Below are 23,660 nucleotides of genomic sequence, written 5' to 3' on the forward strand. Positions count from 1 at the left end.
TCCGCCTACATGTAATATACCGAGCCCGTGGAATACGTCTATGTAACGCTACCGCGTTCGTCGTTAAATACCGCGCCGTTATCAAGTGCAAAGGCACTTCCTGTAAATATACCGCGTCCGCCTATATGTAATACGTCTATGTAATATACCGAGCCCGTGGGATACGTCTATGTAACGCTACCGCGTTCGTCGTTAAATACCGCGCCGTTATCAAGTGCAAAGGCACTTCCTGTAAATATACCGCGTCCGCCTATATGTAATACGTCTATGTAATATACCGAGCCCGTGGAATACGTCTATGTAACGCTACCGCGTTCGTCGTTAAATACCGCGCCGTTATCAAGTGCAAAGGCACTTCCTGTAAATATACCGCGTCCGCTTATATGTAATACATCTATGTAATATACCGAGCCCGTCGAGTAACGATACCGCGTTTGTCATCAAGTGCATCCGCACTACCTCATCGTTGTATATATCGCGTCAGTTCGGGCATATAATTAAACTGTGAATAAAACTACTGCATGTCTCACTAAATTGATTATTGTCTCTGGGCCTGTCATCGGACTCCTGATCCCGCACACCAGTCCGCGTTCGATAAAGTCAGGCCGTTACAACATAGATGTTATATAGATGTAACATTTATAGATCTCCAGAAGGCATATGACACCGTACCTACAAAAAAGTTATGGGAAGTACTGGAACAATCCAATATTAATCATACTCTAATTAAAACCTTACAAAACTTGTATGGTGGAAAAAAATCGAGAGTCAAGATCGGAAAATATTTATCTAAAGAACTTACGGTGATGAAAGGACTAAGCCAAGGCTGTTTTGTGTATCTCCGTCGCTCTTCAAAATATATATAGCAAAAGCCCTGCGGCAATGGAAAAAGAAATGCTCGGGTATAGGAGTATGGGAATAGAACTCAATGGTATCTGTCTTTACACTTTACAGTTTGCCGACGACCAAGCTGTAATAGCCAATTATAAAGAGGATATGGAGTATATGGTGAGAAAACTCATTGAGAAGTACGGAAAATGGGGATTAACAGTAAACATCGAAAAAACTAAGTATTTGTGTATTAGCGCGGAGTATGAGAACCTAAATTTGAAAAATAACACTACTATAACTGCCTGTTCAAGTTATAAATACTTAAGTTCAACGTTTAACAGAGAAAAAACAGACGATAAAGACATCCGGAACAGAATTATATCAGCCAGAAAAGCAATAGGGTGTTTGAATGGTATATTCTGGAGTAAACACATAACAAAAAAAGGTGCAAATTACAAACTTGCACATTGCTTCCTCATTATTACACGAAGCTTATTTTATTTAATGTATAAATTTAATGTATATGAGGAAGCTTTAATTTTATTTAATGTATAATTATTAGTATTTATTTTTTTGGCTTCCTCATAGAGGAAGCTTTGTGAGCAAAGGGTTCTACTTGCACACTTAAAAAATATAAAGAAGCCCGACATCTCAATATTTGCGGAAGTTAGAGCAAATTTACCGAAATTTCTATAACTCCAGAACTAATCAACCAAATCTTAACGAATTATATATGAAATATAGAGGTAGAAAAGACTGAAAAATATAATAAAATTAGAAATAGATCGATATCTCCAAATTTGCGGAAATTAAAGCATAAACAAACATTTTTGCAAATTCAAAATTTTATTAAAAAAGAACCCCTTGATTATTAGCAATTTTTATTAATTCTATTATATTCTTCAGTTTTTTCTACCCCTATTTCATATATAATTCGTTAAGATTTTGTTGATTAGTTCTGGAGTTATAGAAATTTTGGTAAATTTGGCACATACACACACACATACACACACACATACATACATACAGACATTTTTTTAAATTGCAATTTTTCGACATTTTAGAACATTCTGAACACATTCAAAAAAAAAAAAAAAAAAAAAAAAAAAAAAAAAAAATTTTTCCTCTATGAAGAAGCAAAAAGAGAAAATACGGTATATATACGAAACTATGGTAAAAAGTACGCTGTTGTATGGCTCCGAAACTTGGAGGATCACTCAAAGAAACAAAAAAAATTGGAAACTGTAGAGATGGAAGCCTTCAGAAGGATAATGGAAATATTTAGAAGAGACAGAAAGAGAATTAAGGAAGTGAGAGCGTAGGTAGGAAGAGAGGACACAATAATAAAAGATATTGAGGAAAAACAACTTATGTGGTATGGTCATGTTCAACGAATGGGCGATCACCGACTTCCCAAGCAAATTCTATGGACACCTTCAGAAAAAAGGAAAAGAAGTAGACCTAAGGAGAGCTGGTCTCAAGGAATTAAGAAGGCAATGAGTGCGAGAAATCTGGAAAAGGGCCAATGGAGCGAAAGGAAAGAATGGAAACTAGGCATCGCACAACGTCGCAGAACGTTTTAACCCGATAATAATAATAATATTTAATTTTATAAAGATTTAACTTGTATAAACAAACTTAACCTCTAACTACTAGCCAAATATGACATGTGAGCAATAGAGCATACCAGCGCCAGCGTGATAACGTCGTGCGTGATATCCAATGAGGGTACAGCGATGAGCGAAAAAACTGTACGTTCTGTCGGAGCCCATAGAGACAACTGGAAATCACTAAAATTATCCACGCAAATGCATATCATTGGTTAATCAATTTCCTCTGTAACTCAGTCGATAGCCCCAATAAGAGAACGTATAAATAAAGTATATCGTTTTTCGCTTTTTTATTAACACAATAATTAATGATAATTATACGCTATAAACTTTGCTTGATCAATAAGAAACTTATGTACGGAAGCACGTATCAAAGTATGTTGTAGTTATCGAGAACTAAGGTAACAAAGATTCGGCCTCGGTGAAACGCATACTTCCTCGTCTTCGCCAACTTTCGGTTGGCAGCAGTCGGGAATAAAAAAAAGAATAATATATATATATATATCTTATACATATATAATTATATATATACCTATATATATATTTTGCTTCCTCATAAAGGAAGCTTTGTTTTCGTAAATTCGTATATGAACCTTTGATCGCGTATAAAGTTGGCTCTAATCGACCAAATTTAAAAGAATTATATATAAAATAGGGGTAGAAGAAACCAAAGAAAAGATTGTTTTTTGAGTTTTTAATGTCAATATGTTCAGAGTGTTCTAAAAAAAATGTCGGTATGTGTGTATGTATGTATGTATGTATGTATGTATGTATGTATGTATGTATGTATGTATGTATGTCTGTGCCAAATTTACAACAATTTCTACAACTCCAGAACTGATCAACCAAATCTTAACAAATTATATATGAAATAGGGATAAAAAAGACTGAAGAATATAATAAAATTAACAAAAATTGTTAATAATAAAAGAGTTGCCGATTTTTGTTGAAAAAAATTACCAAGTTTACCGAAATTTTTTAATTTTATTATATTCTTCAGTCTTTTTTTTTTTTTTTTTTTTTTCTATTTCTATTTCATACATAATTCTTTAAGGCCGGTATTCATAGTCGGGTCTTATAATATCCAAGATCGTCTCGAGTATAGTCTTAAGGCGTCATCAGCCAATCAGAGAGCCGTATATTAGCATCTTATCTATATATATAAAGGAAGATGTCCTGACTGACTCACTCACTCACTCACTCAACAACGCCCAGCCCAAACCCCTGAACCGAATTTATACCAAAAGTATATGAAATAGGGGTAGAATTTTCCGGGAAGTGCCACTATGTGTATAGTTTTTTGTTACCGGTTTTCTGGAAACCGGTTTTTCTAATTCTTCTAATTTTTTGGGAAATAATTCACTGAATTTCAAAGAATTGTAGATCAAACAGGGGTAGAATTTTCCGGGGAGTGCTATAAAGTGTATAATTTTTCGTTACCGATCTTTTTGGGAACCGGTATTCGACATTTTTTCATTTTTTCGGGAAATAATTGACCGAATTTCAAAGAAATATATATGAAACAGGAGCAGAATTTCCCGGGAAGTGTCATAATGTGTATAGTTTTTTGTTACCGATTTTCTGGAAACCGGTTTTTCTAATTTTTTTTAATTTTCGGAAAATAATTAACCGAATCTCAAAGAATTGTATATGAAACGGGGGTAGAATTTTCCGGGAAATGTTATAAAGTGTATAATTTTTCATTACCGATTTTTTTCGAAACCGGTATCAGAAATTTTTCAAATTTTTTGGGAATTAATTGACCAAATCGCAAAAAATTATATATAAAGTAGGGGTAGAATTTCCCGGGGAGTGCTATAAACTGTATAGTTTTTCGTTACCGATCTTTTTGGGAATTGGTATCTTTTTGGAAATTTGTTTTGAAAGTATTGTATATGAAGTAGGGGTAGAATTTTTCGGGGAGTGTTATAGAATGTATAATTTTTCGTTACCGATCTTTTTGGAAATCGGTATCCGAAAGTAGTATTGACTGTGAAATTTAATAACGTCAAAGGTAGCACTAAATAAGTTTTCAGTAATCAATTAATTGCTCGCAACAGTCACAAATTGAAGTGACTGATTTATCAGTTTTGACATATAATATGTGAAAGCAGCAACTTCATAACATAACACAGACAAATGACATAGACACTACGCGGTGCATCGTCGTATATTTTCGCGTTATTAAGATTCAACATCGACCTCTATATCTAGGGCAGCGACATTATCCTTTGGTTTACCCTTGAAACTTGGTGACATTTATGAGTATATGTTCGGCTCAGAAATTCGAGTTCAGAAGTTCGAGCCGAACATACTCATAAATGTCACCAAGTTTCAAGTTAATCGGCTTCTCACATTCTATATAGATAAGTTGATAATTTCACTCAGTATATGTCAGTTGTTAGTAAATGTCAAAAGAAATATATGAAAATGGAAAGTAATCTAAAGAAAATGGATATTGAGGAAAAAAAACAAGGGTAAAAAAATTAAAAAAATCTATATATAAAAAAATGAATGTATGTATGTGTATGTAAGTATGTATGTCCTTTATGCACTCTTAAACTATTCGACTGGTTTTGAAAGTATTGTATATGAAGTAGGGGTAGAATTTTCCGGGGAGTGTTATAGTGTATCGTTTTTTATTACCGATTTTTTTGGAAATCGGTATCCAAAATATCCCCAATTTTTTCGGAATATAATTGATTGAATTTTAAAGAATTGTATATGAATCAGGGGTAAAATTTTCCGGGGAGTGCTATAGAGTGTATAGTTTTTCGTTACCGATCTTCTTGGGAACCGGTATCCAAAATTTTTTCAATTTTTCAGGAAATAATTGACTGAATCTTAAAAAATTGTATATAAAACAAAGGTAGAAATTCCCGGAAAGTGCTATAAACTGTATAGTTTTGTGTTACCAATTTTTTTGAAAACCGGTATCCAAAATTTTTCCAATTTTTCGGGAAATAATTGGCCAAATTTTAAAGAATTGTCCACATTATAAAGAAAATTTAATTGTTTTTCTCCTTCAAATCCTTCAAATTTTAAATATGTGTATAATTTTTTGTTACCGATTTTTTGGAAACCAGTTTTTCTAATTCTTTCAATGTTTCGGGAAATAATTGACCGAATCTCGAAGAATTGTACATGAAGTGAGGGTAGAATTTTTCGGGGATTGCCATGATGTGTATAATTTTTCGTTACCAATCTTTTTGGAAATAGGTATCAGAAATTTTTCCAATTTTTTGGGAATTAATTGACCGAATCGCAAAGACTTATATATATATAGTAGGGGTAAAATTTTACGGGAAGCGCCATGATGTATACAATTTTTGTTACCGATTTTTTTGGAAACCAGTTTTTTTAATTTTTTCAATTTTTCGGGAAATAATTGATGATTGAATCTCAAAGAATTATACATGAAATTGGGACAAAATTTCCCGGAAAGTGCTATAAAGTGTACTATTTTTTGTTACCAATCTTTTTGGAAACCGGTTCCAAATGACCAAATCCCAAAGAATTGTATATAAAAACAGGGAAGGAAAGAAAGAGGGGGAGAGGGAGAAAGAGAGAGAGAGAGGGAGGGAGAGGGAGAGAGAGTAAAAGAGATAGAGGGAGAGAGGAAGAGAGGGAAAAAAAGAGAGAAAGAGAGAAAGAGAAAAAGAGGGCGGGGGAGAGAGAGAGAGAGAGAGGGAGAGAGAGATTATTTGCGTGTTTTACTACATATGTCCTCCGTGGCGAAGCCCGGGTAACCAGCTAGTATATATATATATATATATATATATATATATATATATATATATATATTAATCTGCGTGGAAGACGATTGGAGGAGATAGAGTGAAAGTTATGTGCACGCTCGCGTAAAGTATGCGTACATGGCTACATCGGGAGATTCATATAACTATTATACCATAAATTTTAGTACATAATTGTTTTCACGCAATACACGTGCATGCGAGCCACATCTTACACACACACACACACACACACACACACGCACACGCACACGCACACGCACACGCACACGCACACGCACACACCAATTAGTACAGTTATAATACCATCTTTAAAGTAACACAAAAGAGAGAATTAGCACTGAATATGGCGACGTATTAACACCGTGCTAAGCCATGTTTTGATTTCCATTCAGGCCACGTGTGCCTTACGCTATCGAGACTAATAACTTAATTTGCTTATAACATACATCGTATAAATAATATAAGATTATAAATTTATTTTATTAGAGAGATAAACATCTAAGATGTATAGGGTGTTTCCTAATTAAGTACAACAAACTTGAAGGGAATATTCCTTAATAACATGTGTCCTAAACTGCTTCGTTTTCAAAATGGTAAAACATTTTTAGATACGCCCTTGGTGCATCTAAAAATGTTTTATTGGTACTGGAATATAATTCTTAATACCATATGTAGGTACGCACACCAAATTTGAATAAAATATCTCTAAGTGTTTTCCAGATTTTCGAAAGGAGTAGGGTAGGTAGTCCAACAATGAACCATGTAAATTTCAGAGGGTTATATCTCTCTCAATTATTGAGTTATTGGAGATCTGTGTTTTTGCATACAGTTCATAAATTTAGTTGGCTACATACTGTATAAGATGACTTATAAGTCATTTTTAAATTCACAATTTCAATTTTTTTAAAACAATGTCAAATGGTTTACTGTGTACACACCCTTGTACACACACAATAAACAAACCTAGCCATTTTTAACAATAAACCACATGTTTTATGCAGTAAATTGTTAGTGTTATTTTAGTTTTACTATGTTTTAAAATGTTTATTTAGAGAAGAGATAATTATGAGACATGATAAGTAAGATTAGGATAGTATAACTTTAAATTAAAGCTAACTAAATTATATATGTTATGTTTTTATTAGTTGAAGCTGAGTTGAAGCTTACAAATGGTTCATTGTAGACTATATAACATTTTTTATAATAATCTTTAAAAAATACGGTAAAATAATGCAATAAAAGAAAATTGCTTACAGAATTATAAAGCCAAATATACACACAAAATTATAGAATGAAAAAAATAATAGATATAACAACAAAAACATGAAAAATACATAAAACTTACGAAAAAACTTAGTTTGTCACCCAAAAATCACAAAATGTGGTCTCAAACGGCCGTTCTTCGCGCGATTTGCCGGCCGATTGGGGAGTCGAAGAGAGGTTCAAATGCGAGTCGTTGTATGACAACAAGCACAATCTAGCAACACTATACATTTATGAAATAATATTGCAATGGTTCATAGTGTACAACTGATTCATTGATGGACTACCTACCCTATACAAAAAGCAGACCCATCAAATGGGAAACTCATCGCAGCTCGACGAAATTTAGCAAGAACAATCATATCGGCTTCGGAATAATGGCAGAGAAAGAATTTTTGTTGACACTCGTCTGAGCGTGAAAAGGTAAAAAAATCAACTTTTTTCCTATTCGGCAACAATAATAAGGTGGGGGGCATTCGCCATATATACAGGGTGTCCTATTTTAAATGCTCCAAAATACGGAAGATATGGAAAAACGTTTTAGACAAAAGTTGTAAGATATCAAGAAGAACAAACGTCTCTAACGTCATTAAGACGTCTTTAAACGTCATCTTGCTACCTGGGTTGCCACGAAATCAGCCAATCTTTACTAAATTAACAAATAAATAATATCGAAGTCTGCGAAAATTAATTGAATATTTTACAATGGTTTTTCTTAAATAATCAGATATTTGATTAGTAAAAATATACAGAAAAAAGAAAATGTAAATTTAATAGTACAAATAAATAAAAAGAAGTAAATGCAAATTTAATTCTGGAATGCAATTATCTCAAAATTAAAACGGTAATCTTTGGACGTGAAAATTTATCTAAATCAAAATATTAAGTATGCATGTTCGCACGCACATATTACATTCGTAAAAAGATGCCTCACGGGAAAAAGTATTTTCTATTAAAGAACGGTTTCGCATTATATAGCATCTTAGCAGACTGTTATAACTTGACATAATAAAGAAGATATATAACGGAATATAAACAGCGCGATTGCGCATTGTCTATACGATGTTTATACTTGAGATGCATGAACATTCTGGAACCCGTCTCTTATCATTTATCATCTCTGAAAAAATAATTGGATCCGTAGCACTGTTCTTTTCCAAGTTTCTTGAGTGCGGTCGTAATTAATCGCTGTTCATTAGACTCAACGGTTTTATCTATCGTGATGCGCAATTGTTCAGTTAATATAAAAAAAGCAGTAGGAAACACACACAGTCAATATAAAATATAAATAAATATAAAGCCAATTAAAACTTAATTAAATATTTTAAAACCTTTGATTAATATTGAAACTAACAAAATAGATTAAATGGTTCAAACAATTCAAAAAACTATTTGAAAAAATATTATTTTAAAGATACATTTTATTTTATATATTTTTTATATACATTATATATATCCTATTAATGTATAAGCTATAAAAAATTTCTCTTATGTATTTTCCTTTTTTTTATAATAGTAACAACAATTAAGAATTAGACTAGGGAATGAGATGAGAGAGAGCAGGTACTGGGAAGGGGAAAAGAAGAAGAAATGTAGGATGTGTGATATAGGGAGGAAACGTGGGAGCATATATGGGAAGAATGTAAAAGATGGAAAGCAGGAAGTGGAAGTTGGCAGGAAGCGGTAGGGTGGGTGCTAGATGAGGAAGAGGGAGGTGAGGAATGGATGATGGAAATAGAGGGGAAAAGAATGGAAGAAAAAGGGGAGAGTGGGGAATAAGAAGTAGGGTAAGGATAAAAAGGGAGAAGGGGGAGAAGGGAGAGAGAAGGGGGAGGGATAAAAAAGTAGAAAAAAGGAGAGGAGAATAATATAAAGTACATGTTACATGTTACAGATAATCCAAGATGGAGTGCAAAGGAAAAAGAATAATAGAAGCGGTGGAAAAGATTGTGGAAGAAAAAGTAAAGAAGATGCTGAGGGAGGTGAAAGAGGATGGTAAAAGGAAGAATGAGAAGATAGAGGAGCTGGAGGAGGAGATGAAGAGACTGAAAAGAAAGGTGGAAAGAATGGAGCAAAACGGAGGAAAAAGGAAGAGGGATGATAGTGAAAAAAGGGCAGGGAAAAAGAAATGGTGGGCAGGGGAAGAAGGAAGAAACGATGAAGAAATGAGAAAGAAAAATGTGATAATAAGGATCAAGAAGAAGAAATGGAAAGGGAAGGAATCAAATTGGGAGAAGGTAAAGGAGCTATTCACAGATGGTTTGAAAGTGAAAGTGGAGATAAGAGAGGTGAGAGTGATTGGCCAGAAAGGAGCCTGGTTGACGATATTAGTGAGGCTGGAGGATAAGGAGAAAAAATGGCGGGTGCTGGAGGCAAGGAGGAGAGCGGGGAACAGAATAGGAGTGAAGATGGATGAGGACAAGTCGGTGGAGAGGAGGGATAGGGAAAGAAAAAAGAAAGAAAGAAGACTAGAAAGGAGGAGCGAAGATTGCAGGAGCACAGGAAGATCCGAGGAAAATGAGATCTCCAAAGAGATGAAGGAGAAGCTCCTCATGACCTCTGACGAGGAAAAGGAGGATAAGAGGAAAAGAGAGTAGGCCAAGTAGGAAGGAGCCGTGACAGGAAGAAGGAAGACAGAAGAACACAACTCGGAGGAAGCAAAGAAAGAGGAAGAGGGGCGAAGAGGGGTACGGGGAGGGAGGGGGAAAATAATGATTGTGAGGTCGCAAATGTGTGGCCAGGTAATACGGGAATGTGTTGTAAGAGGTTTGGGTACGTTAATCTCAAAAACGCCTTGTAAGCCCTACTTACAAGGAAAAGGCAATAAACTAATCATACATACAATTAAGAAATTTTTGAAATCTTTGATTAATTTTACGAGTAATTGTGTGCAATTAATCAAAACAATCTTGAATTAAGTTTTGTCTCCTCATGATCATGATTATAGCAAAGAAAGGAAGAACATATATGTAAATACAATATTATAATAAGTTATTATAAGAATATAATCTAACGTTATATAAAAATCAATCATATATTCTCTTTACTGCACTTATTATATTTTTAATATCATTTATATTGCATATTATATTTTTTTATATATTACTTTAATATTATTTATTATGTAATTATTTTTTACATTATACAAGGTGGGTCAAAAGTATGGGTACAGTCAAATATCTCGTAAACAATGCAGTTTAGAACAAAAATGTTTTAGACAAAAGTTGTAGGGTTCAAAAAGATCTATTTACTGACCTTATCAGTTTAATCTTAAGTGGATCTTGAAAAATGTCTTGACAAAGTTTTGACAAGAATATGCAATAAAAAATAAAGGGTCCAATTTAAAAAATTTAAAGTGACTCTACCTTGACCTTAAGAATGCTTAAGGATGCTTAAGATCAAATTAATAAAGTCAGTAAGTAGATCTTTTTAAATCCTACAATTTTTGTCTGAAACATTTTTTTCTAAAATCCAATGTTTTCGAGATATTAATATTCGACTGTACCCATACTTTTGACCTATCCTGTACAATAGAATCACAATAGCGACTGTTACGATCTATGCTCGTTAAATTTATTAGATTTATTAATCGTTAGCACTATGTTATTAGCGTTAATGTGAAATTTTTTGTGCGATGAAATAATTGATTTTCAAAGTGCGTTATACAAAGCTACACCTGCGCCAACATGGCAATACGATAATCATAAAAGGAAACCGTGTATGTATGTGACCATTACGTACGTCGTATGCTGGAACAGTTTCCTTGTCGCGTACAATGAGTGAATTGTTCCTAGGTATTATTAAAGCCATTTTTCAAAATATCGCGAATATATATGTATCTCTTTCTCTCTTTTCCTCCTCTTTCTGCTTCTCGTCTGCTCTTAGTCCACACATCTACACGATTTTTTCCATTGTTTTTTAATACGCACTAAAAGACGCGTAGTAATTTCACGTTTCTCGTGTGCAAAGTAATTTTTCAATCACCAAGTATCTCGCGATGATCATATATCCCAACTATTGTCGTTTCCGAGCTTATCAGTTTCGATGAAGCTTCATTATTAACTGCCACAGCCACACCAGAATCCTTAATTTTCACGCACATAACACTTTGAATTTCAACTTTTCACTTACGTCAGTTTATCGAGTTCTCAAAGACATTTTATATAATTTAATGTTTGAAATAGTAGAGACACGAACATATATGTGAATCGATTTTAAAAGTGTAGATAAGTTTTACAATAAATTACTGCGATAATACTATTTCGTTTTTCTTTTAGATTTTAGATAAAAGATCTGTAAATCAAGTTCTTACAATTCTGATTTTCATTTTTTGATGATACGACATAATAACTAATATTTTCAACTATGTTTTTGTAAAAAACAGACGTAGCAAATTTCCGATCGTAATATCTTCAAATATAAAAACATCATTATAGATATTATATATAATAAAAATTAATATAAAAATCTCTCGCAAAAATATCTGTCAATAAAGTTGTATTGTAAATCTAAAATAAAATTTTGCACAATCTGATCGGATCTGATCTTTGTTGATCAATATTTTACTGTAATATAATATTTAATGTGCAATACATTTGAACAATGATTAACAATAATATAAAATTAATTCTAATTCCATTAAAATAATTCTAACTGTCGATTAATTATAACTCCAGTATTTGCTCTATTTTACCACATTTTGACATTTGATTTATATATCATTAATTCCAACATTTAGAATATTCTCAAAAATCATCGCATCATCAAAGTTATCGAAATCTCTCTTCACTCAGAAAAAATATATTAAAAAACATTTTAATGACAAAAAATACTGCCTACCTTCCCGAGGCATATTTCTTTCATAAAATTTTAAAGGATGCACGTTCGCGGCTTATTGCAAAACCTCCCAAAGGCAAAATATTCATGATACTATTATCATTCTTATACATATATACATATTACACATATTATCATTCTTTCTTCAATTACGTCACGCTTCATGATCATGCATATGCACGATGTATGCGCATGTATCGCGCATATACAATAATTAAACATAATATATTTCTACAAGTGAAAACATTAAAAAAAAAAATATATATAACAAAAAATTAGATATTTTTCACCCCTTTAAAGCGGTATTTGCTCAAAAGTACCTAAAAATAAAGTAATTTTAGGAATTTTTTTATAAACAAAAAACCTAGAAACTTTTAGTTTTGTATATATATTGTTTACTGCTTTATAATCACTTCCACTGCATTTTATACAAAAATAATTAATATAAGGGAGACCAGGGTAAAGTCGTCATCGGAGCGGAGTCGTTGTTGCAGCAATTATCTCGAAATCTGTATGAATTGATGTGTGAACTCGCGTTTAATACTGCGTAAACACGGGTTATGATGCCCACGTAACCAACGGAGTTTAGTAAAATTATGTGTTATGTTGTGATTCTTATCAAGGTAAACGTGTTTTCGGAGGTTAAAAGTAAAATTTTTTGCGCGTCGAAAATTTGTAATATCTTAAATATTATTGTGTCTCCGAATCTCAAAGTAAAAGTGATTCTAAAGAGTAATGCATGCTGAACACGAATCCAGCAGTTTTTTTTTCTTTTCATTGATTTCTAATATTTTATGAGCGACCAAACTTGAAACTTGAGTCCGGAAAAGTCGTCACCAAGCCATATCATGGAGGCTTCCGGCGAAAATCAAAGTCAAAAAAGCAGCAGTGGGCGGATTCCGGCGAGGACTTGGATAATATGTGCTCCGTCTGCTCAGAGATGACAGAATAGAGCTGACGAGAAATGTGCGAGCGTATAGAGCACATAAGTGTGTGCGCTTTTCTTGTAATTATTTTCCGCCATCGTGTTTTTAATTAATGTTTTCATTTTTCTATTAAAAAATAATTAATAAAATGTATCCTCTCATTTTTCAAGATCAGATTTATGAATTTTCATTTAAAATTCGATCCAAGAATGGAGTGATGACTCCGCCCCGGCAATTTTGACATTTCAATTTTTGCACCTTTTCGTATACTAAAATTATTTGTTTTGTTGTTAAAAATCGGCACCAAAAAAATAGTAACGACTTCGCCCCGGTCTGCTCCCCTATTTGTTAAAATGTAAGATGCAATGTGTGGTTTATTTTAATCAATAAGTTTTTGTCTCTTGATCACCTCGATTTTCCATAAACAGATAAGCAAAAAGAAATGGCATGTTAAAAAAAATATAAATTTTTATCACTTTTTCTTACTTTAAATTGTTATACAAAAAATTGAAATATTAATGGTATTTTTATAATTTTGGTAGGAATTAAAGAAAGACATATATAAAATATGTATAGGTATATAAAATTTGAAGTTATAATCGAGTCATTAGTTTTTGAAATATCAGCAATCATCGAGAAACATTTCGTGCACCTTATATTTAAATAAATCTTAGTTATATATATATATATATATATATATATATATATATATATGTATATAACGCAGTAGAAATAATAATCAACTAGCAAATATATATGCAAAACTACAAGTTTCCAGGTTTTTTATTTAACAAAGAAAAATCTCAAACATTGCCTATTTTGATATATTCTTTTAATATACTTTTAATACTTTTAAGCTTTATAGAACTGTGCATTTGTGAATAATGTTTTATACAGGCTATTAATATATACATTTAATTTTTACACAAATATACAATTAATATTTTTATTTTTAACACTTCCGAAAATCAAGACAAAACTTACTGTTTATTTAAGAAAAAAGCACTTCGCAAAATAGCAGATGTAAAGTAAGATATTAATAAATATAATAAAATATTTATAAAACATAAGTGCGCGGTCGGCATCGCCTAGTAAAAACAATAGTTTACTGTTATCTGCTTTTATTACGCGCAAATATGGAGCTTAAAAAGTGTTCACACGTTTACATAAACAGTATAAACACGTTCATTTTAAACGTCTGAAAAAATACTCATTGGTGTCTTCTCAGTTATACTTCGGTTTAGATTTAAAAAATGTATGAAAAATGTGTACTCCTTACTGTATGTATCGATAAACTCATAATATTTCCTTTACGTGCATCCCTACGATCGTTTTTGCATTCGTGAATTCATCCGTTATTATTGCTAAATTAAAATTCAACCGGCACAAATTTTTAATTTATTATCACAGTCACCGTTTGTGATTGTTCCTTCATCTTTTCGACGCATTTTCTATCTCCACAACAAAAAATCACTTTGTTCGGAAAACACTTGACACTTATTATCGGTGCGATTTTAAATCCTATAGCTAATGTTGAAAAACAATGAAATTTCCGCATCTATTGCACCAAAAGAACAAGAGAAACTAAACGAAAAAAGACGACGAGTAAGAGTGACGACGGACGTCCAACTCTGTACTGAGGTACCCCAACGGTTCTGCCGTTCGACTATGTGTAATCCCCACTCATTCTCACGTCTACCTGCGATACTTACGACTGCACTTTTTCCATATTACGCGCGTGTTCCGTCACGTGCCTTTCTAGTATATGTAATACTACGTGCGTGTTAGCGTGCGCATGATATATGTATATAATAGTAAGGAAGTTATTCATATTGCATCTCACCAAAATTACCAGAATCCTCTTAAATTTTTAAAGTCTAGCGAGACATATATGTCCCGACATATGTTTAAAAAATCGTATCTCTGGTAAATACAAAGCTATTAAAGATCAACTTAAGCTCATTTTAAAGAGAATTATTTAAACTTTAACTAAAAAATATTGTTATAAATACAATTGTAAAATATAAGACTAAATTACTTGTCAAATAAAATCGTTAAGTTCTCGGAATAATCGTGAAATGTTACAAACATAATATACATATAAACGCGCATAGATATTTCAATGATAAGAGAAATAATTATTGAGAAATAATTATTGGAAAAATGCTATTGAATAATATACTTACAGATGTGCGCGTGATAAATTAAACTGAAAACTTTTGAATCTTAATTATCTCTATACATAATTTTCATGTTTTGACGTAGACATTATCATATGAGTAATTTCAAAGGTATCGAGAAAAGAAGTGTGCGATGTAGGATTATTATGTATTAAAACATATTACCGAAAGTTTCATAAAAAATAAAATATTATACATTTCTCCATAACAAAAAATAATATATATTCCCCTATAATACAATTTTATTAAAATTTGATATTTTATATTTGTCATATTGCATGGATCCGTCATTTTAAACTTTTATGTTTTGACTTAATTTTGCAACAATCACAAAAACTTTTAAAAATAAATGAATAAAATATGCATCAATTCTCCAAAAAAGTCAAACCTAAAAAGGTTCAACTATTGTACACATAAAATCAATTATCATAAGATTTGGCTCATATTGAAACATTACGTAGGCTGCTCACTTATCTCCTCAATCGTCGAAGGTCACTAAATGTAAATCGTCACCACCTACGTGCGTCCAAATTTCATCGTCCAGGGACATCATCTGAATGGATTTAAGTGTCCATTGCTAGGCTCAAAAACAACTTGTATATAATTTAACATTTCATCGACAAAACGCATAAAATTGTACACTTTATATGAACGTAATATATGTTACCAACAAAACGCATATAAGGGAAACCGGGGCAAAATCGTCACTATTTTTTTGGTGCCGATTTTTAACAAAACAAATAATTTTAGTAAAATGTGGTATACCGTTGTAAAGAGTGAACCCTTGGCTACAAAATTTATACGGACATTTTTGGTCTACGTCGCTTTGTTCAACTGGTATAGAGTGAAAACAATAAAAGTGCAAAAATTGAAATGTCAAAATTGCCGGGGCGGAGTCGTCACTCCATTCTCAAACTGAATTTTAAATGAAAATTCATAATTCCAATCATGGAAAATGATAGGATACATTTTATTATTTTTTAATAAAAAAATGGAAACATTACCTAATTAAAAACACGATGGCGGAAAATAATTACAAGAAAAGCGCACACATTTATGTGCTCTACGTTCGCATGTTTCTCGTCAGCTCTATTCTGTCATCTCTGAGCACACGCAGCACGTATCATCCACATATTATCTCGCCGGAATCCGACCACTGCTGCTTCTTTGACTTTGATTTTCGCCCGAAGTCTCCATAATATAGCTTGGTGACGACTTCGCTCCGGACACAAGTTTCAAGTTCGGTCGCTCATAAAATATTAGAAATCAATGAAAATAAAAAAACTTCACTGGATTCGTGTTCAGCATGCATTTATTCTTTAGAATCACTTACTTTGAGATTCGGAGACACAATAATATTTAAGATATTACAAATTTTCGACGCGCAAAAATTTTACTTTTGACCTCTAAAAACACATTGCCTCGATAAGAATCATAATATGGCAGATAACCTCACTATAGACTCTGTTGGTTACGTGGTCACCATAAGCCGCGTTTACAGTCTTAATGGCGAGTCCACACAACATATAGATTTCGAGGGTAGCACGACTAAATATTTACGACTAAATATCTTCGACAAAATAACTCGGGAAAATATCTCACGTCGAAATATTTCTCCGACACAATATTTTCGACAAAATATCTCAGAAAATATGAAATATTGAGTTTCACGTAGTCTTGTAGTGGACTGTATTCCATCGTGCATCAGTGTCTGCAAAGTGTTGTAATATGTTCGGGCTGTTTATTAGTAAGCATTCGATCGTGTGTCAGAGCAGTTCGGCTGTAGCTATGCCTCTGCAATTTGTAACTAGTCAAAAGGGAAATCCTCTTTTCGTACACAATGGTTTTGTGTATTCCATCGTTCGTGAAACCACATCGAACGTTTCGTGGCGTTGCGTAGAATATAAGAACTGTACCGTAATTGTCGTGGGCAAATTCATACGAGCTCAAAAACACGTTCCGGTACGTGACATTTTATTGTGTTTTTTCTGTTTGTAGTGGTATTAAGATTGCAAAAGCTGTTTGACATATTATAAGAAAAATATTAGAGAAAACGGAGCATAATCATGCCGCTGAGGGGTCAAAAGTGGAAGCACGAAAAACCATTGAAAATTTGAAGAAACGAGCTATGCAGTCGGATGCGAGTACGAGTGCCGTCGTTGCTGCTGTTACTTCGAACGTGTCTGTCGGTGCGGCTGCTGAACTCCCGTCTACTTATGCCCTTGCTCGGACGGTACAGCGATCTCGAGCAAAAATTATTCCTCAGTTGCCAAATCCCGATTCACGCGAGAGCCTAATATTACCAGAGGTTTTTACGCAAACTTTGAAGGGTGACAAATTCTTACGATAACGGTGGCAAAGATCGATGCCTAATTTTTAGTACTGCGGAAAACTTGAAGATTCTGGCTCGTTGTAGGTTGTGGTTGGGTGATGGAACCTTTAAAAGTGTTCCTACTATATTTGTTCAATTTGTACACTATTCATGGCTTTCTGTCTGGCAAAGTTTAATGCACGGTAAATATTAGAATAGATGGCGCTAGAAACTTTCAAAAAATTAGCCAGCCGTTGTTCAGCCACTAGTAATTAAAAATTTGTTAGCATTCGAAAAGTGAGGTTATGTTATTCTTGATAGCGTCTTCACAACTGTCATTCTATATTATATTGGAAAGTGATTTTGAGAAGAATTAAGACCTATATGATTTATATTAATTAATTAATAGGATAGCTAACTTTTGTGTACTCAGAGCAACCTGAGTGAAAATTGATCTAGCCAATCTGATTTTACAGCTAAAAAAATTAGCCGCAGCCGTTGTCTAGCCACTACCAATTAAAAATTTGTTAGCATTCGAACAGTGAGGTTATGTCATTCTTGAATAGTTTTTTCATAACTATCATGCTGGCGCTAGGCTACCACCCAGTATTGAGTATTTAAAGTATTAAGTATTGTTTAGCAATTCAAAAAAATTTCAGGTTTGCATTTTATATTACGGTATAACATATAAGGAGAATTTAAAATTGAATTATTACTAATACTCGATAGCGTAGTGGATAGAGTGAACGACTGTCGAACTCATCAGCAGCAACAGCAGTCTATACTAGGTTCGAATCCCCTTCGGTAAATGGAAATTTTAACTAACAAAATTTAATATATAATATTATAACAAAATTTTTAATTCTCAGGAATTATCACAAATATGTAGCAAAAATGCAACAATTAATAAAATTAAAAAAATTATGTTTTCTATATATTTTTAAAATTGTCTAGTAGCTGCCTAACAATGCTATCTAGTAACTAGATAGTTTTTCTAACCTCGCTATGAGACAACTAAGCGTTACATTACTGGACAGGGGTGATATTGAAACTGTATTGGCTAGTTGGTAACTGGATGCCGGCGAGGTTAGATTTCCACTCGGGATATTCTCCTACTTTCCCCTACATACAGCACATTCGTTAAAAGATATGGAACTGTATGGAACCAAAAATTATAAATTAATTATTATTTATATTTGCTAATATGTAAAATTTCCTTAAGATGGCTTTTACAAAAGTTTATGATTGCATACTTTAAAATATTAAAATTACAATAATTTTATAAAAGCATTTTTGGTCATGCGCACAAATAGATTTGTTCGCTGCAGATTAAAGTATTAATCCATTAGCTCCTAAAGTGTTAATTTATTGCAGAATGCACGCAGAATTGATAAATAGACGACTCTAAATATATTCTTATTACATATCGTATCATATACGAAAAATAAATATTCATTTTTTAGAAAGTATATCTATTATGTTTTTATGAAAAGCGTTATTTTTGTATACAAATAATGTAGATAATAATTTATCACATGCATCACAAACATTTTACTATAAAAAATGAAGAAATTCTATGGAGATTTTTTAACACGTGTAAAGTACAATTTTGTAGATCTTTAATTCTCAACGACATTTGAGAATGTATTGTTTGGTGATGGCATTCTTAAATACTAAACATTAAACATTATCATTCTTATATACAATTAAGCACTGGGAGAAAAGTAAAATTTTGAAAAAGAGAAAACATAATTTTCTCCAAAATGTATAATACATCCGCTCTACACGATTCACGAATCGCTAAATATCAAATGAGATAATGATGATATACGAAAAAAATCTCAAAATGTAACAGTCAATCTATAAAAAAATCGTTAAAGTATAACCAAACTTGAAACATTCGCAAATCAAAATAACTTATTTAGTTCAGTGCCAAAATGTGTGCAGCAAAGTGGACTGCTAGCTGCTTGCCGTTAGAAGGTATGTATACGTAATGCAACATACAACTGCGCCACTTCCTGTTGTTTGTAACGGTATGAACGTACCATTGATTGTCCCATGACATTCGGTTTAATCTATAGTAAATTATGATCACGTTCGATTACGCGGATATTTTTCAAATATTCTGTATTATTATGTATTTGTGTGATTGACTGATGCTTTCTTTGTGATACTAGAGTTAAATTAAGTAAATAAAAAATGTATGTAATTTACATTCAAAAAATTAACATCTTTTATATTTATTGAAATTTTCTCCCCTAAATCTTGTAATAATTAATTACAATTAAAAAAAAAAAAAAAAAAAAAAAAAGTGACAATACACTCAATACAGTACCTTGATAATATACGTACAGATTAAGGTTTATATTAGAAGTGCCTGATTTAAATAAAAACTGACATTTTTAACATTTATGTAAGTATATGTATAATTATGTAACTATTATATACAATTGTATAATTCAAAATTACAAAATCAACAATTAAATCATATCAAATAAAGTTAATCTAGATTTTCATCCTTATAACATGTATATCAAAATCTTTAAGCCTAGTTAGAACTTGATCCATTCACTGGTTCTTGTAATCTCCAAAATCTCGAGTACTCGCAACTCCGTCGCGTCGTGTAAAGATACACGGTGCGGTCTCGCTTTGCGTATACTTGCCGCGAGACACCGTATATCTCTTATTGATTAAGGTCATTAGAACTATGTTTTTTAACGTAAGTAATTAGCATGTATCCTTTACTAAGGATATATTATAGCATGTATCTTACTTACAAGTATTTTAAATTGAGAATAAAAGAATTGTATATTATAAACAAAATTAGAACATTCTTTATTTAAATGTACATTTAACAACAAAAAATAAACAACATATAACTATTATATACAAAATGTTCCGTTTTACTTTCTCAATTTAGGCAAAAATTGAGATCGGTGTAAAGCTTTAGCGTTCACCATTAAAAAATTAAAAAATTATTTACACTCTAGATTTGTACCCGTTAGTACCATATTTCGTTTTATTTGTACATACCTAAATGGTTAAAAAGTTAGAAGAAGGTGAAAAAATCGCCAGAGCCCAACTTTAAGATATTTGAAAACGGCCAATGCTAATCGAAAGAGCATTGTTTGTACCTGTTTGTAGGACTGAAGGACTGAAAGTACAGGCTTTTAAAAATATGTCTAAGAGGTACTTTCGCCAAATTGACTTGAAAATTGACTAAAATACCCTTATTTGCAATGTTAAACAATTCGCTGTTTGCGAACCGGTTGAGGTACAATCAAAATTAAAATAAGTACAAACGATTCTCTACACTAAAAAAAGTAGCTATATTCAAGTAATAATTACTTTATCAAAGTAAATTAATTATTCCAATACTGTCGAGTAAATATTTACTAAAAATGAAAATACAAGTCACTGTATACAATAATATATTTTCTTCAAATAATTAGATGTTTACTTTCTTTAGATTTACAGTTAATCTAACAAGTATTTATAATATTAAGGGGGAAGCCTCGTGCAAAAATTTTTTTTTGCATTTTTTTTATGGCTTGAAAAATTCATGTACCATCTGAAGAATATATTTCCAAAGTTTCAAAACCTAAATCAAATCCTAAAGGTCCCTAAGAAGTTATTAAAGTGATGTGCTCTAATGGTATAAAAAGCAGGTACATGAGCGCACTCGCTCTCGGCGTTTACCTTTCGACTTCTCGTGCAACAAAAGATGTTTTTCTAGAAGAAGAAGGATTACTTTACGGCCCTGGCATCGCAGATTAAGCCTAGGTAAATATAAGTCACTCTGAACAACTTTTTGGTAGCGAAAACTTTAAACGCGTTTTTCTCAAAACGCTTTTTTTTCGCGCCGGGGAATATAACTCAAAAAGTTAATGGCCAATCAACTTGAAACTTTGTAGAGATATTTGTATATGTATCGTATACTTCATAAACCTAAAAATATATTAAAATTTTTATAATAAATATAGTTTTTAACGATTTGTTTAAAACAGAAAATTAAATAAATTTTTTTAAATGTCCCCACAATTTTTCATTTTTTGTTTTTTTTTTTGCTAAATTTAGGTTTATGAAGTACAAAATATCTTATTTTAATGGAAAAAATTTAATTCGTTGATTTCAGATAATTACAAGGACCTGAGCGTTCCCCGGCGCAAACTCGAGGAGCCAACTTTAAGCAGCTGTAGCGTTGCCATTTTGTTTTCTTTTTCCAACAAAAAAAATTTTTCTTGTACATTAAAACTTAAATATTACAATGTATCTTATTTGAATTCAATAATTACTTCCACTTCTTTGTAATAAAATCTTGAAAAAAGTGCTGTTTACACGAAGCTCCGCCCTTAAGAATATTTAAATTTTGATTTTAGAAAATATGTACTAAACAGAAAAATCAAAATTTAAAATAGTATGTTTCTTCAATGAAAAGCAATAATTACACAATAGTAGTAAATACTTCTCTTAAGTTTAGAAAAATTTACTTACATTCAGCAATTTGTTTACAACAGAAAATATTACTGGTTTTAAATAAATATTTGCTATAGACAATCAAAATATTCTTACATTAATAAAAAAATATTGCTTAATTTTAAAAACAAAAGACCAAGTAATTACATTTTCTCGATTCTGGTATTTCTTTTTCCTGGTGTAGCGACGTTTTCCAATATCTTAAAAATTAACTGAAACACCCTTATTTGCAGTGTTAAACAATTTCGTTATTTGCAAACCGTTTGAGGTACAAATGATTTGGAAAGAGGTACAAACGGATATAAACAATGCTGTTTCAAATGACGTTGACTGTTTTCAAATATCTTATATAAAGTTGAGCGTTGGCGGCTTTTTCACCTCTCCCTAACTTTTAACCCTTTAGATACAAACAAAACAAATTATAGTATTAACGGGTACAAACAAGGTACAAACCTATAGTGTAGATAAACAAAATTTTAATTCTTTAATGTTGGGCACTAGCTTCACACTGGTAAAATTGAGCCCAGGGGGCCAATCATGAATCTTTTCCCCTAGGGTGAAAACGTGAAAAATGAAAAATCTCTCTTTCTATTGATGTTAAATAAAAAGAGATAGTCATATAAAACTTTTCACTTTCCACGTTCCACATTAATACATAATTGACCCCCAGCAGTAAAAAATATTTTAGACAGAAGTTGGGAGGGAGGGAGGGAGGGAGGGAGGGAGGGAGAGAGAGAGAGAGAGAGAAATTATTTATTTATGCCCAAGCATAGGCTAAGGGGCAAATACCAGGATAATACAAAATATCAAAATTATACATGCTCTCTCAAGCACATGTACATAAAGCATAATAAGTGAAATATAACCGAACATAACTAACGCAACTCAAAATCAAAATATGTACAGTATGAATAGAAACTACGAACTAAACGCAAAATAACTTATAAACTAATGACAAGACTAGCAAGCGACGAAAACCATATCCAGAGACCAGTCATCCAACTTCACGTGCAAGCAAGTACGCTTTCAGAAGTATTTTAAAGAAAATGATTGAGGAAGCAGAGGTAACACTGTCAGGAAGAGAATGCCAAAAATAGACAGCGGAAAGATGAAAGGAGTTTCTATAGGTAGTTGTTCTATGGGAAAAAATATGAAAAATTTCCGATGCAACAGAAAAGCGGACCGACCTCCTCAAAGACGGATCAAGGAAGGTGAAATCCTCACGCAGATAAGAAGGAGAGCGCATATGCAATATACGAAACGTTTGGCAGCCCAGAAAGTATAGCCTTCTATTTTCAACAGAAAGCCATCCTAACTGATGCCTGTAAGAAGTAATGTGTTCGTCGCGTTTAAGATTGAAAATAAAGCGGATGCAACAATTGACAAGTCTCTGTAATATGGCGTCTGAGCTCTCCGCTCAGACCATGATAGACTAGGCAGCAGTAGTCAATGTGCGGAATGATTAAGGC

General features: G+C 32.3%; 2 protein-coding genes across 14 annotated transcripts in view; one reads left to right on the forward strand and one right to left on the reverse strand.

The window, feature by feature from the left end:
• LOC143907335 (uncharacterized) overlaps nucleotides 1-11,197 on the forward strand; it is a 181,526-nt gene extending 170,329 nt beyond the window's left edge. Inside the window, exons 1-2 of one of the 2 annotated variants that reach the window (XM_077424033.1) lie at nucleotides 7,649-7,885; nucleotides 9,357-11,197. In XM_077424033.1, the coding sequence (XP_077280159.1) occupies nucleotides 9,367-10,059 (693 nt within the window). In that variant the 5' untranslated portion in view covers nucleotides 7,649-7,885; nucleotides 9,357-9,366 and the 3' untranslated portion in view covers nucleotides 10,060-11,197. Of the gene's footprint in view, nucleotides 1-7,648; nucleotides 7,886-9,356 lie in introns of those variants that run through there. The other variant, XM_077424034.1, reaches the window with a different exon arrangement.
• Wdr62 (WD repeat domain 62) overlaps nucleotides 1-23,660 on the reverse strand; it is a 227,182-nt gene that overhangs the window by 171,819 nt on the left and 31,703 nt on the right. Inside the window, exons 1-3 of one of the 12 annotated variants that reach the window (XM_077424018.1) lie at nucleotides 14,504-14,860; nucleotides 12,302-12,365; nucleotides 11,204-11,546 (exon numbers count right to left, since the gene is read on the reverse strand). The exons of 7 other annotated variants lie outside the window; for them this stretch is intronic. In XM_077424018.1, the coding sequence (XP_077280144.1) occupies nucleotides 11,204-11,272 (69 nt within the window). In that variant the 5' untranslated portion in view covers nucleotides 11,273-11,546; nucleotides 12,302-12,365; nucleotides 14,504-14,860. Of the gene's footprint in view, nucleotides 1-11,203; nucleotides 11,729-12,301; nucleotides 12,366-14,503; nucleotides 14,861-23,660 lie in introns of those variants that run through there. 4 more of the 12 variants (XM_077424016.1, XM_077424017.1, XM_077424020.1 and 1 more) reach the window with 4 other exon arrangements.

This window comes from Temnothorax americanus, unplaced genomic scaffold, assembly GCF_048541705.1.
Source record: "Temnothorax americanus isolate GAGA-0224 unplaced genomic scaffold, ASM4854170v1 Scaffold8, whole genome shotgun sequence".
NCBI lineage: Eukaryota > Metazoa > Arthropoda > Insecta > Hymenoptera > Formicidae > Temnothorax > Temnothorax americanus.